The sequence below is a fragment of the Staurois parvus genome, unplaced genomic scaffold, assembly GCF_062004578.1.
Source record: "Staurois parvus isolate SC_StPar_1 unplaced genomic scaffold, SC_StPar_1.0 ptg000525l, whole genome shotgun sequence".
NCBI lineage: Eukaryota > Metazoa > Chordata > Amphibia > Anura > Ranidae > Staurois > Staurois parvus.
The window spans coordinates 9,961,795-9,980,696 of NW_028318321.1; the positions used below are offsets into that span (position 1 = coordinate 9,961,795).

The 18,902-nt window shown below is 40.7% G+C and overlaps 1 protein-coding gene across 1 annotated transcript in view; it reads right to left on the reverse strand.

Annotated features, from left to right (window-relative positions):
- Positions 1-18,902, reverse strand: part of LOC149451735 (alpha-2-macroglobulin-like protein 1) — a 222,347-nt gene that overhangs the window by 71,681 nt on the left and 131,764 nt on the right. Inside the window, exons 18-19 of the mRNA XM_089690237.1 lie at positions 5,724-5,808; positions 3,082-3,307 (exon numbers count right to left, since the gene is read on the reverse strand). Of these exons, the coding sequence (XP_089546363.1) occupies positions 3,082-3,307; positions 5,724-5,808 (311 nt within the window). The remainder of the gene's footprint in view (positions 1-3,081; positions 3,308-5,723; positions 5,809-18,902) is intronic.

The window sequence follows — 18,902 nt, forward strand, 5'->3', positions numbered from 1 at the left end:
GTTATCTCTGCCATTGTTAACATTGACCAGACAGGCTTATTGCTGCGGAAGTTCACTGATACTAACATCCACAGACTTTTCACACCTGCAGGTTTCCCATGCCCAGATTGGCAGCAGGGTGGTGGTGTCCTAGACATCACCAAAGCATTTGATTCAGTGTACTGTGCATATATGAGGTTGGTGTTGAATAAGATGGGCTTTGGACCCAACTTTTGCAAGTGGATCTCCCTACTTTACAGCCACCCCATGATGGCCCTATAAATTGGCACCTCCATTTCCTCCTCCTTTTCCATTGGTAAGAGAACTAGACAGGGATGTTCCCTTTATCCTTTCCTGTTTCTCCCCTAAGGTGTTCGCTTTGGAAATGGGCCCTATCAAAGAATGTGTTTCACTGTATGCAAACGACTTCCTGTTTTTTTAAAGATCTCTTTGAGCAGTACTCCATATATTAGATGCTTTTGCAACCTTTTCTGGCCTTAGGGTGAACTGGAGCAAATTGATCATTTTGCCCCTAGACCCCAGGACTAGAACTACTGCAGATAGTACCTTACCACACCAGTGGGTTACCCAGTTTACCTATCTGTGTGTCCGTTTCTTTGCCAGGGTAGCTGACTGTTTTTCACTAAATTTACAGCCGTTAGAATTTTTTAAAAAGAAAGTTGAGGCAAAGAAGAACCTTCCTTTATCACTTTTAGGGCAAATTATTCTCCTTAAAATGAAGATTCTTCCAGTTTTCTTCTACTTTTTGCGCCACTCGCCCACATGAGTTCCTCGTGCCTTTTTTCGTTGTGTTCATGGTCTATTTAGTTCTTTCCTCCCTTCCCAGAATTGGACTCAGAGCATTTCAGGAACCATGGGGACAAGGTGGTTCTGCCCTCCCAGATCTATATAAATACTACTTGGCAGGCCAGGGGGTTTTTGCACTCTGGTGGCTTCTGGGGATGATAGGGAGTCGCCCACAGTCCTAGAGGCAGTAATATTGGGCTCCTACAAGAGTCTGAGACTCTTACTGTATAGAGGCGCTGGGGCCAAATTTCCTCTTACTAAACAATGTGGGACACGATCAAAGCCTGGGTATGCAAACTATATTAACACCTGACTCTTCTTCAGTTTCCCCAGCCTCGCTGCTTTGGTGGAATCCCCGACTTCCCCAGTTTGCATCCATACCAGATCCCATTATTTGGGCCATGAAAGATGTAAAGAGATTATGAGATATAACCCAGGGAGGCAGGTTGTTTCCTTTTGATGAATTGAAACTTAAATTTGATGTACATAACCCTTATTTTTTTTAGATACCTGCAACTCAAGCACTCCCTTATTGCCCAGTTTGGCTCAGTATGAGTGGAAACTTGGCCTTCCACACTTGAGAATATACTATTAGATTACTCACTTAAAAATCATTGTCAGAATTGTATAAAGAGCTGTTCCCAATTGCTCCACCCTCTGTAATCTGCTGCAGGGCAAAGTGGGCAGAGGATGTACCGGATCTAAATGGTGAGGATTGGGATAATAGGTGGAGTTTCCCCTTTGCTCATTTGGTATCAGCCAGAGATAGACTGATACATTTTAAGTTCTTACATAGGATTTACTTTACACCAGCTAAACTGACTAGTATCTATCCGCAGGTATCTGCGGAGTGCTGCCGTTGCTCACATGGCATCGCTCCCCAGATAACTTTGGACATGAATCCGGAGGTAGAGGGTTTCTGGACCAAAACATTGCAGTTCATTACAAGAGTCTTCTGCTTCTCAATCTGTCTCCTAGGCCTGGTGGAGGAGCTGGCACATACTAAGGCTCAACATACCCTGCTTAGCCTTTCACTATTTTATGCCCAAAAAGCTCTTAATTTATATTGGAAAAAATCTACAATAACTCTCCTTAACCTTTTGGAAGGGGTTAGTGAATAAGATGATGCCTTTTTATAAATCTACGAAAAAATTCCAGGCTTCCATACAGCGGAATAGGTGGCCATTTCCCAACTCCTGCTTAAAGTGGTACTTCACTCTCTCAATTAACATTGACTGTTTTGAATCCTTATGCTGCTAGCATTAGTAAATAGATAGGAAAAGATATCATATTTTAATTGTTTAAACTGCTTTTTACATTTCTTTAGTTACTTCTTAGTTTTCATGCCTAGGCAAATGATGTCATACATCCAAGGGGTCTTCAGGTGGGAAGGAGGGGTTCTCTCAGCTAAGCACACCCTCCTGCATGCATGCTTGAGCTAAGAACAGATGTATTCCATAAAGTAAATGCTACATGAACTATCTTCCCTCACTCAAGATGGCCACGACCAGAAATTCTAGGGGTGTTTTTCTAAGCAATTTCTCAGCAAAATAAAGCATGGAGAACACTGAGAAACCAGAGCCACTTCTATAGTTAAGTGGTGTTCCACTTAAAAGGACCACGATTTTACCACAGGTTGAGTGACAGGCCATGTTTAAACCACAGGTATTGGAGCTCTTCCCTGCTCCTCAAACAGGTTGCAATTACAGGGAAATAAAGATTAAATTTTCCCTGTCCATTTCCATTCTTCTAGCATTCATTAAAACTTTATTAGTCCAGGTGCTTTTACACCTTACAAGCACCTGGACTAATACATTTCTGATGAATGCTAGAAGAACAGAGCAACTTGCATTTACATGATATGCACAGTAATATATGCAGTTTGTGAATGTGAAACATCTGACATTAGGATAGCCATACATATACATAGCTTGGTCTTAACAACATAATCCAAAACAATGGTTTAAATAAAAGCAATTTGGGGAATGTTACTGTTGACTGCTAACAATATTAATTTATATTAAATAAACCTTGTGGGCCACAAAAGAAGGTTCCACAGGCTGCCAGATGGACCACCTCAGTATAGTTCAAAGTTTGGACATTACCCGTTTGGCTCAAAGCACAAGGAAAACAGAAAGAAGTACAATTTGCAGAGCTGGAAATGTAATGCAGAGCAGTGATAATATGAAATCTAATAGACAGGTGTAACTAAGTGTTATAGAAAAAAATGCATTCCCTCGTTGGTATTCCATTTGCCCAGGAAGCCCAATAGCAGAAAACCACAGGTTCACGTACCATCATGCATTCCTTTAAGTAGTTATATACCAGTGCTGTGACAGTAAATGTTTCTCCTTGGACCACTGAATAAGGCATGGTCAGCTCAATGAAGTAAGGCTTGAAGGTCGTGAGCATAACATTACTCATCTCCCCAAAACCGGACTTTCCCAAGCAGAAGACATCAGTGTCAAACTTTGTTATACTATCCGGAGTGGTCAGGTTTAGCACTGTGCTTCCATAAGGGCTGTAATTGACAGGAAACTGTTAGAGCCAATGAATACACGCTAGTTATAATGCAACAAACTGCTGGCACAATGTCATTAATGGAGAATCAATAACATGCTCTAAAGGTCTTTAAGACAATACATTTTAAACGGTATGTGGCAATGCAGTGCAGAAACAAAGCTTTAAAAGTGAAGCATTACATGAGTATTTTAAAGGACTACCTAGGCAACATGTGTAACATACTTATATTAAATAAATATACTAATATGAGTAATTGGCCATATTTAACTTTTGTTTGTATACTGTTTTGCTACATGGTGTTTTAATGGCATCATTTTAAAATGAAACTCCAGCCAAAACATTTCTTTTAGTTTTCAGTAGAACAAGGGGGCTCAGGGTTTAATTGCTGCCTGTGTAACCGTTAGGGAGATTCACACTCATATTTTCACTTTCAAAAGATAATGAAAATCTACATTTTCACAGCAGTCACTGGAACAGCAGTATAGGAGCAAACTCCTAGCAGGGATACTTGTTTCTATGACAACTGTCAAAGTTGGGCTTTTCTGGCTCTTTGCGAAGCCTTCCTCTCACTTCTTGATGTGTCTCTGGGATATGTAGCAAGGGTCTTTTCCCAATGAAGACATACATAGCAATAAAACCCATAATAGATTAACTGCATAAAAAAACTAAAACTTTATTATTATTTTTGTATAGAAAAGGGAATGGTTGAGTGAGGAAATATACCCTCTCAGACAGTAGTCACTGGAACAGGTTTACCCACTGGAGGATTTCCCCTGACCTCTTGCTCCTGTAACAAATGCAAAATGTTGTATTGTGTTCTTTGTATGTACATTAGAAAATGGTCAAGACCAATAGTTAGGGTGAATCTCTCCTGCAAGGACAAGACAGCAATAAACAGACAGGGGTTCTAAACCTCCAACATTCTATTCAAACATTTGGCTTTACATGCACAGAAGTACAGTAGACACCACATGTTCACCAGCTATTAAATTGCTAACCAGAAAGACCCCTTCTGTACCGCTCTCTGATTAATATTCACATCAATACTGGCGCCAGACTTTGCTTGACAGCATATCTAAGCCATCCCAACTGTAATTCTACTGTCTAATGAGACAAAGGCACTCTCACTGGTCAAGTGGATGGTTACTGGTGGATCCTAGCAATGATGTTATAGAAAATCAGCCAGTAATAAAATTAACTAAATCAGCACAGGCTTTTTTGCTAATAAAGACAATAGCAGGATTCTTGTAGTGCCAGCTCTTAGGCAGGAATTTAAAGGCTGTGTTCACCTTTTTCAGAAAATAGTCTGTGCGGTCAAGGACCCTAATACATATTAAAAATTGTACAATGTTGTAAAATGTTAATTAGAATTAGTGTCATACCTGCAGGCCATTTGCCCTCCGGATGTCTGGCTGAAAACCCCCAATTAGAATCCCAATGTCCTGCCTTGATGCTAGGATGTGAAAACCATTAGATGCTCACTCACCAGCATTCCAGGAGTGAAAACCACTAGTTTATGCATCCTAGAAACAAGGCAGGACGTGAGAGATTTTTGGTTAGACATCCAGGGAGGGCCAAATGGCCTAAATGTATAACAATAAATCGAATTAATATTTTACAAAGCTGCAGAGTTTTTAATATCTGCTGGGGCCCCTTGATTGCATAAGCTATTTTCTGTGTAGGCTCTGAAAATTATTGAGTAAGGACCACAGTATATACAGAGGACTCTTGACATGGGCACTGCGGATTTTGTATGTATTTGCAAATGTGGGCAAACAAAACCCTCTATTTTTAATGTAACTGTTAGACAGGGCAATTCAGTTGTTTTGCAGGCTGGCTGGTAAGTGTGCTAGGAAATCTTTTGTTTGTTTACTATATTTTCTGGAAAAGATGAACTGACACTAACTTTAAAAGCTTAAAAAGGAGTACAGATTCACTTTAGGGACTACAAAGTAATCTGGGTTTTCCTGTTACTAGTATGCCAATGTATTCGAAATATAAACCTCCAGCACTAAAATGTTTCAAAAAGCTATTACTGTAAAATTAAATATTTTCTACTGCCCATATGAATTGGTACATGAGTGCAGGGATGTTTCTGTTAGTATACTATTACACTTGATAAGTGTTTAGCTAATGAAGCACACACACAGCTAGATTTATTTCTTTGAACATTCCTGTGAACAAAGCGGATTAACAAGAAACCAATCCACATACTGGGCACCATGATAAATGTCTGAAAGAAGACTCTTCTAGTCAGTTACAGCAATCAGACACTCCTTGTTCTCTCAGACTGCATTGGAATCATAAAAGAGAACCTAACTGGAGGCAATGAGCACCATAGTGAACTGTCCTTTCTCAAACATCTTAATTAGTGGTCCCAAAGCATCACATCAATTTTCTTTGATCATCCTTACCCCACAGAAACCAAGTCAAACAACCAAGCTTCTGGAAAAAATCTCCTTATTAAAGGCTTCTTTGGTTCATTCTTCTTTTCTGATTCTTTAGGGAGAAAAACAGAACCAAGAGATATGACTACTGAAAGAGAAGATAAAGGAGGACAGGGAAAGACAACTAGTGGAAAGAACGAAAAAGATTTGTATTGGGACATTAAAAGGAGAATACAATGAAAAGATCAACACATAAAATTTAGCACAAAGAAGAAATATGAAATAGAGATACAGTAAAAACACAGTAGTTATCATGAGAATAAAATAGCTTTTAGAAATAATGTGTAAAGACACATCATAAAATAATCAGATACTGAAGTTAAACATTGACATTGGCTTGTTTAAAGTGGTTCTAAACCTAAACTATTTTTTACATTAATGTCTTCCCTGCAGTAAAATAAAAAATGTCCCGTACCTGTCTTAGCCCCCCTAAACACTTACCTGAATCTTCTACTGATCCAGCGCTGTGTCCAGCTGCAGGTCTTCTATCCTCTCTTCCTGCTCTCACGGGCTACACCAAAAGCAGCCATTGGCTCCTACTGCTGTCAGACAAATCCAATGAGGATGGAGTGGAGAGCGTTGCTGAGACTCACTGTGGGTGCCTATACATGCACTCATCCTGGCTTGGGAGCATGTCCACACGTGTGCCCCCACAGCACGTCTTGCAGGAAAAGGAGGAGCTGACAGCCCCAGCGGGACCACAAAAGAAGAGCTAAGGGACTTCTCTGTGCAATACCATCACAAAAAAGGTAAGTATAACATGTTTAATATTAAAGTGGCTATAAAGGCTGTTTTTTAATAAAAATAATAAAGTATCAATTCACTCAAAAGTAATATTTTAATTTTTTTGTAGGTGATGCAAAGTCTAACCACCTAACATATTCTTTATCTCTCAGGATTCTGTTGGTCAGATAATATAATGGTTTCTAAGATTAGGGTAGCCAGGAGCTTACCTAAGGATGAAGAATGGTCAAATCACTGGAAAAATCACTGGATGCAGCTGCTCTGTGTAGCTGCTGTCCTGTGGTGCTGACCTGGTTAACAGCTATATCAGCAAGAGGAGGGAGCTGCTCAGCAGTAAGAGTTCAATAGACTGAGTCAGGCAACACTGCACTGTGGGAACTGTAGTCCAGAGGAGAGAAACTCTACTGTAATCAAGAGCTTTGAACTGCATTTCCCAGAGAGAGATTGCAAGGAGAAGGGGAATGAGCTGCGCTTTCTCTGGCAGTACAGGACACAGCCAATGTGCCAATAGCACAGAGTCATCTGGGTGCAGAGCAAAGAGTGGACTAATCACTGTGTGGATGGTGAGCTGCAGTATTACTGGGACTGGTGAGCTATTGCTGTGGGGATTTACTATTTACTGCTAGAGTGACTGAGCCCTTTGGGACCTGACCATGTAGCCATTTAGTAGTCTTATTACTGCCTACATGCATAACTTTGTCTATTCTCAACAATACAGAAGGGCCCAAACACTAGTGGCTGAAGAATTAGGACTAAAGACTGTCCCTTTAAAGCTGCTACACAGGGACCTTTACCTATTGCTTATGCTAAGAGGTTCCTAGCCATTCTCCTAGAGTGCATTCTAGACTATAGTATTATTATTCACATTACGGTTAACGCATATACTGTATGCACTGTTTATTGCCGATTTTGCTGATCCATGAGTTAATTCCAGTCTAGTGGTACAGAACTCTGTTCTAAGTTACCTTGGCATAGTGATTAAACTGTTTAGTGGACTATGTCTGAACCCACCTTCTGTATGTTCATTTATGCTCAAACCATCATTGATTCTATCCCTTACCAATTTATCACTAAACAGTCTTGTGTCTATTTCCTGGTGTTAATTCACAGCCAAGTTAAAGGTATCTATACTCATATTTATAAGTGCTTGCAGTAACTCTCATTCCATCAGGTGTGCCAGAGGGGTTGAGGTTGTTCTTGAAGTCAAGGTGTGGAACAGAGAACCCAAATTACAAAGCTGATCCTTCGGGGTAGCTTTGTGTTAGTTTTGATCTGTGTTAGTTTGAAGTCATGTCTCCATGTTCTTGATCTTGCATTGCTTTTAAAAATACTACCCTCCTGAACCTTGTTCATACCCTAAATGTATTTAAAGGTTTCAGTCATGTCTCCCCTTTCCCTTCTTTCCTTCAGACTGTGGATATTACATATTTGAAGTCTTTCCTGATATATTTTATTCCTCAGACCTTTCACCATTTTTGTTGCCTGACTCTGGACATGTTCTATCCTATCAATTTATTTTTGTAAGTGAGGTGTCCAGAACTGGACACAGTATTTTAAATGAGGTCTAATTATAGATCTATAGATATATATAAAGATCTATAGTCAGAACCAGAGGCATTTTATGAAAGCAGTGTGCTTGTGTGCAAGATCATAAGTAGGACCCTGCTTCTGGAGGAAAAAGTGCGGCATGTAGAGCGCCACAGCTAAAATTGGGTATGGCTTTCACTGTGCTGACTATTGAGCATTGCAGAATGCAAAGATTCAGTAGCAAGTGATGCAGCGTTTAGGGGTCAGTAGTAATGCACTGTTCAGTTATCAGGAGTTAAAAAAAAACCTCTTCTGATTGTGGAGGGGGGGGGGGTCAGAAAGTCCAGAGTTTTTTTTTATTTTTTAGGAGAAGGAAGGCCCACTTTCAAGTTCTTTAACTGCTTGTTCAGGATATTTTAAATACTTTAGTGTGCTGTGCATAAACAGAGCAATAATAAACAAGTAATGGTCACAGAGAAATAATAATAAATCAAATAGTGTAACACAACACTCCCTGTCTGAATCTTTAGATTTCATAACTTCAAAATATATATATTCAATAAGTCCAACTGTGATGAATGTCTTGGAACCTGTAACAAGAAACATGCAACAGCAAACATAGAATCTGAATCAAGACGGTATCTCAAATAAACATATAAACCTATCCCCTGAAACATATAAGTCTTACTTTCACCCTTGAAAGTGTAATAAATGATAATACCTCAATATGCTCACCCTATAGTCAAAGCAAACAAGTGCTAAACTAAATAAACTATGTATAAATCAATTGAATCAGGTACATATAATAATATAAACGTAGTGTAAAAAAAAAACAAATTACTATAAACGCAGTGTCCAAAATACCAAGGTATAAATCACTTGAATCAAGTACATATAATAATATAAACACAGTGTTCAAAAATTAATAATACCAAGTGTCCAAAAATATATTAAAGACGCAAATCCAAGTCCTTTCTGTAGACATTTTCCCAAAAAGACTCCAAACTCCAAAGTGATCCAGATGGCAAAAGAAACAGCACTTTAATACCACTAAGAGTATACGCCATCCAAAGAAAGCTAATCCAGCCTGGATATGTTCATTGAGATGTCCTCATGGATAATGCTCCTAGCTGTCATCAGGACCTTGAGCAGGATTACTCCATAGTATTCATAGTACCCATCATATATAAAAAGGATATATAGTGTAATTCCGTATGGTATAAATAACACTTTATTATGCACTTACTTTTTGAAAACGAATAAATACCACCACAGCTCTCATAACCCAAACTTCTTGCAGAGCTCAGCAGCTATCAGAAGCATCTGGATGTGATTTCTTATCTCCAAACCTTAATGCAGAGTCTCAGCAGTAGACTGGAGTGTCTGGATAAAATCTCTTAATCCGAAAACCCCATGCAAAGTCTTAACAGCTATCAGAAGTGTCTGGATAAGATAACACTACATGCCAAACCTCTTGCAGAGTCTCAGCAGCTAGCAGAAGTGTCTGGGTCAGATTTTCTAATTTCCAAAATGGACGATTTGCCACTTTCAGTTCCTTCATTGTGTCTGATGTCACTTCAGGACTTACTCATAAGGACTTACTCATAAGCAAACATAAACAACTGGATGGCAGAACACGTAGCAATCCAACGTGGGACATCCTCAGAGAATACTAAAGTTCCAAGTAAAAAAACGTATGGTTAACAGCAATGTACTCCCCGCCGTGCAATAGCATGGCAGAGGATTGCATAAGTCAGTCACCTGGCAAAAGGAGTATTAACTCTGTAATTGGTTGAGCAAATGTTCGTGTTGATCCTCCCTTGAGTACCTTGACCTCTACCTTCCGGACCTTGTCATCATCACTGGGCATAACTTTAGTAATAAGACCCACAGGCCATTCATTCCGACAAACTTCCTTCTCCTTTAGGAGAATGAGATCTCCAAACTTAAGATTATGCTTAGATGTTTGCCACTTGTGACGACCTTGAAGATGATGAAGATACTCCTTCCTTCAGCGATGCCAAAACACATTGGCTAGATGTTGCACCTGTTTCCATTGACGCCTGTAGATATTTTTGGAGTCAATTTCACTTGGAGATATTACAGCAGTTCCAATCTTTTGAGTAAGAAGTGAAGCTGGAGTAAGGAGGGTCAAACAACCAAGGACATGCATTGTTGGCAGGAAATTGTCTAATTGCAACTCTTTACATGCTTCAACAAAGTTGGTACCACAATCTCAGTTGTTTGACTGGTCCTCTAACAGAGAAGAATCTTCATAGGGCATAGATGAAGGAAGAAGAATCCATAGACTCAGTCACTTCTATATCTATCGCTCAGATGCTAAGAGAGGTAAACAATACAGCCCACCTTTTACTATTAGCAGCTCCATCAAGGGTTTTCCGAGTGATGACAGACCATGGACCAAAAATGTCTATTCCAACATAGAAGGGTGGATCTGTACTTAGGCGATCAGCTGGGAGACTTGCCATTTGTTGCTCTTGATGTCTTCCTCTTAACTTGTGACACTTGACACACCTGAAGAGCAGGGAGGAGACAAACCTTTTCATACTAACAACCCACAAGCCGGCTGATCTATTAGCACCGTCTGTAAATTGACTGCCTTGGTGTTGCATCCATTAATGGTGGTGACGAACCAGAAGAGTAGCAACATGTTGACATGATATGATTATAGGATTCTGTTCTTTGCTGCACAGGTCAGATTTCCCTATACAGTCACCAACTCTCAGCAGCTGATTGGTATCAACTACAGGGTTTAGATTGAAGAGTGAACTGTTTTTGGACAATTCAGTTCCATTTCTGATTCTCACAAATTCCAGATACACCTCTTGTTGCACACAACGGATAATTACCTCTTCTGCGTGTGCAATAACTGCTGCTGTGGGGCATCCGGAACAAATGTTCCAGCCATGACACTCTGATGTAGGGTTCTTCGCAAAGCAATGAGCAATGTGAATTAGGTGAGCAATAGATCATACAACAGATGACCGGGTAGAAAAACGCTCAAAACGGTGTGACTGCAGTTTCTGTTTTGTACTCACAGAAGTGTGGAGTGAGATGTTTACAGTTCTTATTTCCTTATTATCTTCAGGACTTACTAGTCCATAGGTGTCAGTAAGGAGCGAGTAGGAGTTCTCACACAAAAACCTTGGAGGCGAAAGCCATAAGCTGTTCAGAAGAGCTGCTGATGACACGGCTCTGGTCCCACAGTCAGCTGGATTGAGTTCAGTGAGAACATAATGCCATTGACTTGGTAGAGAGAACCTCTTTATACGTTCTGCCCTGTTGCTGATGTACATGTAAAACGGTTTTGTTTGGTTGGATATATAACCAAGTACTAACTTACTGTCTGTATAAAAAGGTGAAATAATCAATTTTAGTGTACATATCACTTCATATGACTTCGGCAATTTCTACCGCTAGCACAGCCGCAGAGAGTTCAACTCTTGGTATGGTATGTGCAGGTCTGGGAGCGAGTTTTGCCTTGCCTAGAACAAATATACAGTGTGATTCTCCATTAATTCAAGAGGTTTTTAAATAGGCTACTGCAGCAATAGCTTTAACTGATGCATCAGAGAAAATATGAATCTCTCTATGGTCAGCAGTTGAAATGGAAATTGGAACATAGCAATGTGAAATCTGAAGTTTTTCTAATGACCCCAAAGAACATCAACTTTCCCACTTGTGTTGTTTCTCACTAGATAAAGCAGTATCCTAGTCTATGTTCTCAGTAGATAACTGTCTTAGTAGGATCTTACCTTGAATGGTGACTGGAACAATGAAACCCAGTGGATCATAGATGGTGTTCACCACAGACAAGACTCCCCTCTTAGTGAAGGGTTTGTCACAAGTTGACACTTGGAAGGTAAATGTGTCTTGTTTGATGATCCACAGCAAACCCAAACTATGTTGTATGTTAGTCACATCTGTACCTAAATCAAGTTTTTTTAGACTAGTGGCATAGTCCTCAGAGGGAAAGGCATGCAGAAGTTCCTGGTTGTTAGATATAATCTTGTGAAGTCTAAGGTTAGCTACAGATAGCATTTCCTTTGTTGTGGTGAGAAGATTGATTGCTTCTTTAGCAGATGGAAAGGATTTGAGTGCGTCGTCAACATAGAAGTTTCTTTCAACAAATTGGCTGGCATCAGATCCATATTCTTCAGCCTGAGCTGTTCTCCTTAGCCCGTAAGTTGCCACTGCAGGGGAAGGACTGTTACCGAAGACATGTACCTTCATTCGATAATCTATCACTTCCTTGTTGATGTCATTGTCTTTGTGTCATAGAAACCTAAGATAGTCTTTGTTGCCTTTTTGACAATGAAGCAGTGAAACATTTGTTGAATGTTGGCCATTACTGCTATGGGCTCTTGTCTGAAATGGATCAGGACTCCTATTAGACTGTTGTTCAAGTTGGGCCCAGTAAGGAGCATGTTGTTAAGAGAAACACCTTCATGTTGAGCGCTGGAATCAAAGACAACTCTGATTTGGTCTGGTTTGCGTGGGTGATATACGCCAAAGTATGCAAGGTACCAGCATTCTTCTCCCTCCTTTAGTAGGGGTGAAGGCTCTGCCTGATCTCTGTCAAATATATTTTGCATAAGGTCCACAAAGTGCCTTTGCATCTCTGGTTTCCTGCTTAAGTTGAGCTTTAAGGAGGAGAATCTACTGATGGCCTGCTGCAAATTGTTGGGCAATCGCTCTCTCTTGGGAGACAAAAAGGTAGGGGTGCTACCCAGTTACTGGAGTCATCTTGATAGAACTCATTGTCCATTACTCTGATAAAAGGGCTTGTGTTACCTGGAACACTATGCCACCATTTGCAGCTGGCTATCTTCTCTTTCATCCAGTAGTGATGTGGGCATTGTCTTTAATGATGAAACGTTGGTAGGTCTCTTCATTCTGCCTATACAGACATTGCCTATGATGATCCAACCTAGATCTGTGAGCTAGACAAATGGGGCATCTGGGGCTTCACTGATTTGTCTGTGTACTTTGTGAACCCTTAAAATGTCTCTTCCTAACAGAAGAAGGATCTGAGCATCTTTGTCAAGTGGTGGTATCTCACTTGCTATTACTTTCAGGTGAGGGTGATGGGAGGCAACAGCTGGTTTAGGGATTTCTTCCCTGTTAGCAGGTATCTGGTTGCACTCAAGTGTAGTTAGGAATAATTGCAGGTTACCCTTGAGAGGAGACACCATTAGTCCATGAGCACTTCTTCCAAAAACCTCTGTAGTTTTACTACAAGTACCCAAGAGTAAGGATGAGCTTCACCCTTTATTTCAAATAGATCAAACAGTTCGGATCTTGCGAGTGATCTGTTGCTCTCATCATCTAAGATTGCATACACCTTTAAAGTCTTTTCTGGTTGACTTTGTTTACCAGGCATATTTTAGCACATGACTTATCACAGCAGTCTTTCCCACAAACTTCAGTGCAGGATGAATAAATTATGGTGGAATCAGGTATTTGGTTTGTATTCTCCCTGCCTTGCCTTGACCTGGGAGGAGAGTTAACAGGTTGTGCAGAGCTGGGCTTAAATGGATGGAGGGCTTGCACATGTTCTTCTGAGCCACACTCTCTGCACTTGATGGACCTATTACAGTCCTTAGCAAAATGTTTGGTAGAAGCACAACACTTGAAATATACCCCAAATTACTTTAAAAGCTCCTAACGCTCTTCAATAGGCTTTTGCCTAAAGCTGATGCATTTTTTGAGGGGGTGTGACTTCTTGTGAATGGGACACTCTCAGTTAGGATTTTTAATCTTCCTACTCTGTTTATTTGCAGCCACAACTGTGGTGGGAGTGGGAAGGATCTCAGTCTTTTTCATGGATACTGGGCCTCTACAGTTTCTATAGTTGACCAGAAGATTGGTACTCTTAGTAAAGGATGAAAAGAGACTGTACTCACCGTAGGAAAAACTTTGTTCGTTCTTGGTCTCTGCAATGTTCCTGATGAATTTGCAAAAGAAAAAGAAAGGAGGGAAGGAAACAATGTTCTGTTTTTTGTATGATGACCCTAGTGTGGACCATTTTTCTTGCAAACCATACGGGAGCTTGGAGACGATCAGGATTACCCCTATGGCAGTGTCCAGGTAACTGAGTCCAGGTAGTTTTGGGTCTGCCTTGGCTAGCTGAAGCTCAAGAAGAAGGTCATTCAGTCTCTGGAACTCCTTGTTGTTCTTACCAGATATCTTTGGGAAAGTTTCCAGACACATGAACAGAGCATTTTATATAACTTCTGGACTGCGATAACTTTGCTTTAATCAATCCCATGCACCTGTGAGGCCTGCTGTAGGATTGTTCATGAAAACTGATCTTAATGGCTTAACATGTGCAGCAGATAGAGGACCAAGCCATCTGATCAGCAGATCCAATTCTTCTACAGTTGTAATACCAAGATCATTGATTGCAGTTCTGAAAGCACATTTCTAACTTCTGTAGTTTTCAGGTTGGTCATCAAAACTTGTAAGAACAGTTTTTGTGAGCTCTCTGTGGAGTATGTACCTCGCAAACTCTGCTGTCTCAGTTGTCTCTGACTTTATGCAAGATGTTGTTGGCTGAACAGTGCTGATTGCGCTATCTTTGACATCGCTGTTATAAGACACAGAGAAATATGGTGCAGCAGATGCATTCAGGCGAGTTTCTTGCTTGAAGTCAGTTACTCCAATGGTACGTTTACTTGAGGATGTACTTACGACAGGAAATTGATGACTTGCTTGCAGCTTGCTCTGATGCTCTGTGATGTATGAAGGAAGGTTAGATAGATAGGCAGGAAAGGTGTTGGAGTGATTTTTCATGCAGAAAGTTTCTGGAACCTCTTTAACTTGATGCTGAAAAGAAGACTGTGTTGTCAGGAGCATTGGAGATGATAGAGTGTCCACTGCAGTGGCTTATAACATATTCTGTAGTGAGTTTGAGGGGATCTTCCATATCCGCTATGTTTAGGTTAATACTGTCTCTCTCACTTGCAGTTCCATCTACAGTAATAGCTTGTTCTAGCAAGCTTAGTTTTGCCATAGCTGTATCATGTTTACACTGTACATTTAATATTTCTATCACTGCTTTTTGGCGTGCTGACTGAGTTTCCAACTCTGCTATCTGAGTTACTAACTCTGTTCTCTTTTTTGCATACGCGGTCTGCTCCTTACTGGCTTCCACTTCAGCGCGAGCACTAATAAGTTGCTCACTGATTGAAGAGCGTCTTGAACTATGGGATTTAGAGGACTTTTTTAGAATGCCTTGTAGAAACGGATCTGTAAGATACAGTGTCTTGTAGTAGCTTTATCTTTTCTTCTGCCTTTAATTTGGTTTGCTGGATAAAACTGTCTCTTTCTAGATTAGGAACCTGGAAGCTGTATAATTCCTTTAACAAATCTTCCGTGTGCATGCTCTGTAAAACATTACTGAACTTGCTGTTGGTAAACTGATAAAACTCATATGAGGCAGAAAGTTGTTGGATGGCGCCCTCTAGTGGCTGTACCTCTTGTTCCACAGACAGTGTGCTAGATTGAGTAACAATCTTTTCCCATAATAACTTCAGGGTAATAGTTCAGTTCTTAGTTTTATAATAGTTACATAGTTAGTGGCTGAAGAGAGACAAAAGTCCATCCAATTCAACCATAAAAAAAGTTATATTCCTATACTCACAGTTGATCCAGAGAAAGGCAAAAAAACCCCAGCAAAGCATGAACCAATTTGCTCCTGCAGGGGAAAAAAAATTCCTTCCTGATCCCCGAAAGGAAATCGGATATTCCCTGGATCAACTTTCCCTATACATGTTAGTATCCAGTTATATTCTGTGCATCTAAGAAAGAATCCAGGCCTTTTCCATTGTTTTCCAAGTTGGTTTAACTGAGCGTTTGGGTAACACAGGGGGATCAGAGACTTGTTCAGCTTGTTCTTCACAGATGAAGCCCTGGTAACTCATGTTGACACAAGCAGACAATGACTGAGATAACAAGCTCAAAATTCATGTAGTGTTCCTGTGTGCTGTAATATGAACCAGACAGCCTGGGATTAGTTATGGAGGGTTACACGTGCTCCTTGCTCCTGTCCTGCCGTGTGCTTCCTTGCAAAGAGAGCAATAAATCTTGTCTGTATCAGTACTGTCACCCAGGAATCTTGTAATTAGGCTGACTCAGACTGCAAGGCCATAAACTTTATCTCCAGCCATGTATACCAGCTATACCAGGTGGTGCTGAATTTATCCCTTGCATCAGGTCAGACAGTTTAACTCAATGAATAAATTCACATGTTGAAGTCAGATCAGGAAACCCATATGACTGTTCCGTTTAATGGAGAATAACCATAGCTAGATAAACGTTAAGGTTGTAAGCCTCATGGAAGATACACACAAGTACAGTTAGAGAGAGTTCAGCTTAGACAGGAGGAGGCAGCTTAAAGACACAGAGCAATAATAAACAAGTAATGGTGACAGAGAACTAATAATAAATCAAATAGTGTAACACAACATTCATGTCTATTCACAATTGTGATCTTGTTGCTAGTAAAAAGTTTGATAGAGCAGAGAAGGTACTCACTGCTACCACACTTACAGAAATTCTCCAGAATATCTTTCGCCAATTTGGCTGGTGAGGCATTGATGCTGTAGGTGGAGGTGAGTAGTTTCCCTGTCCTCCCCTGTTGCTGGCTAATTGACTCCAACAACAGGGTGATAATTGTGACATAATGTACTTTCGGTTTGTTTAGCTGGGAGTTAAGTATTACTAACAGTTGGAACCGGTAGACCCTGGGTCAGTTCAGAACACACATCACTAACCTATAGAAAACAGGATGCACCATTCCACATTCAGCACACCGGGCTTTACTACTTTCTGCTCTGCTGTCTGAAATCAAACTGGGAATGAGAATGGTGACAAGTTCTGACGTCGGGAACCTAGATTCCCAACAAATGCTATGGCAAATCTATGGCATTTGCAGCTTGCTGAAATAATGAGTTTCTGCAGCTTCTAGAAACTCCTAGCCTAGGTCTCCAGCACTGCCCCAGTCTGCACATGCACAGAGCTCTGCACTTACACGTCAGGACAGCTCTTCCATCTCTGCTGCCAATCTCAGGCTGTCAGAGCAGCTCTGCACATTTCCTGTAATTGCAATGAGCTGTTATGTGAAGGCAGGGGATGAATGAACCAGGTCACATGTGAACAACATCACCACTATATAATAATCTACTGAAGAGGTAGAGGGGCGAGGCAATGACTGGTGGTTGTCTTTAAAAGGGGAAGACCGAACAGACTGACAGGAGACTGGGCTAATAAGTGCAGGTATTTTTTTTGTTGTACTGAGCTAATGTTGGGAAATTAACAAGTACAGAGCTGTTATTGGCACGTATTCTGTGTTCAGAATAGGGTCAGTTGGAGGGAAGTTAGACTAGCACTGGACCTTTTCCTCATACACAGGAGCTGGATGGACACAGAATCGAATTGCATTTCTCCACACTTCTTGCTGTGCAAAGTGTGAGGACATAGTGAGTCCCACCCCCCTCAGGACCTGCATGCACCCAACACATTGCACCCATGGATGATACGCCTCTTTGTGGAATACATCTATGCAGCACCTGAAAAGTCCCAGTATATACCTAACCTATTAAAGAATTTTACTTTTTTAGTAAACCTTCACTGCAAGGTGCAGGACAGGTTTACAGCACATCATGATACAGGCTGCAAGGCAGAGCAGTCGGAACTCACAGATGGAGAAGACACAGTCTGCTCTCCATACTCTGACATCTTCATTCTGCCATTGGATGAGCTCTGATGACTGTTAGGTGAGACTTCAGTGCAATGTTCTCTTCTTGCTCACCTGTACTGCCACTCTTTCTGTGACAGTCCTGATCGAGTCGTCCAGACTGTCAGGAACCTGATCCCGGGAGAGAGCATTTGTCTCCTTTCTGGACAGGAGAGAGAAGGCAGGTAATGGGTATGGGTGCATCCTCAGCCCCATTTTTGGGCAGGCTATAGCAGCAGCAGAGGTTGGAACAGAGTGGTGTGGCAGCCAGAGTATTTTGAGCACAGATCATTCTGCATGTTTGCAGCCCAGCACCTTCTCCCACATTGTGCCTGGAGCAGCTGCCCCCAGCCCTGCCAAAACCACACTCTGGTATCTATCCTCTGCATATCCACTGAGCCACCCATGGGTTAAATTTTAGCTTGTGCGTTTTTATCACATAATTATGTGGAGCTGTATCTTAACGGACCTGCTGTGTCCGTTAAGACCAATTTCATCTTTGCTTATTTTTTCATATTTTTATCATGGAAACTGAACATGAAGAGAAATAACATGCAGAGATAGGTGAGAACACTCAAAACTTCAAAGTGGATCAGTCCACTTAAAACTGTTATTTTATTTTTGGTAGGTGATAGTCTAACCACCTAACTTTTTCAGATATTTCTCAAGGACTCAGATATCTTACATAGTTACATAACTAGTCTGGTTGAAAAAAGACACAAGTCTATCTAGTTCGACCAATAAAAGGGAAAACAATATATAACATCCTGTATACACAATACACAGTTGATCCAGAGGAAGGCAAAAAACCCCCAATAAATCATGAACTAATTTGCTACAGCAAGGGAAAAAATTCCTTCCTGATCCTCCAAAAAACAATTGGATATTCCCTGGATCAACTTTACCTATAAGTATTAGTATCCAGTTATATTATGTACATTTAGGAAAGAATCCAGGCCTTTTTTAAAAATCTACTGAGCTGGCCAGAACCAACTCTTGAGAGAGTCTGTTCCACATTTTCACAGCTCTTACTGTGAAGAAGCTTTTGGAGATTAAATCTCTTTTCCTCCAGACGTGAGTCTGAGTGCCCCCTTGTCCTCTGTGATATCCTTAAA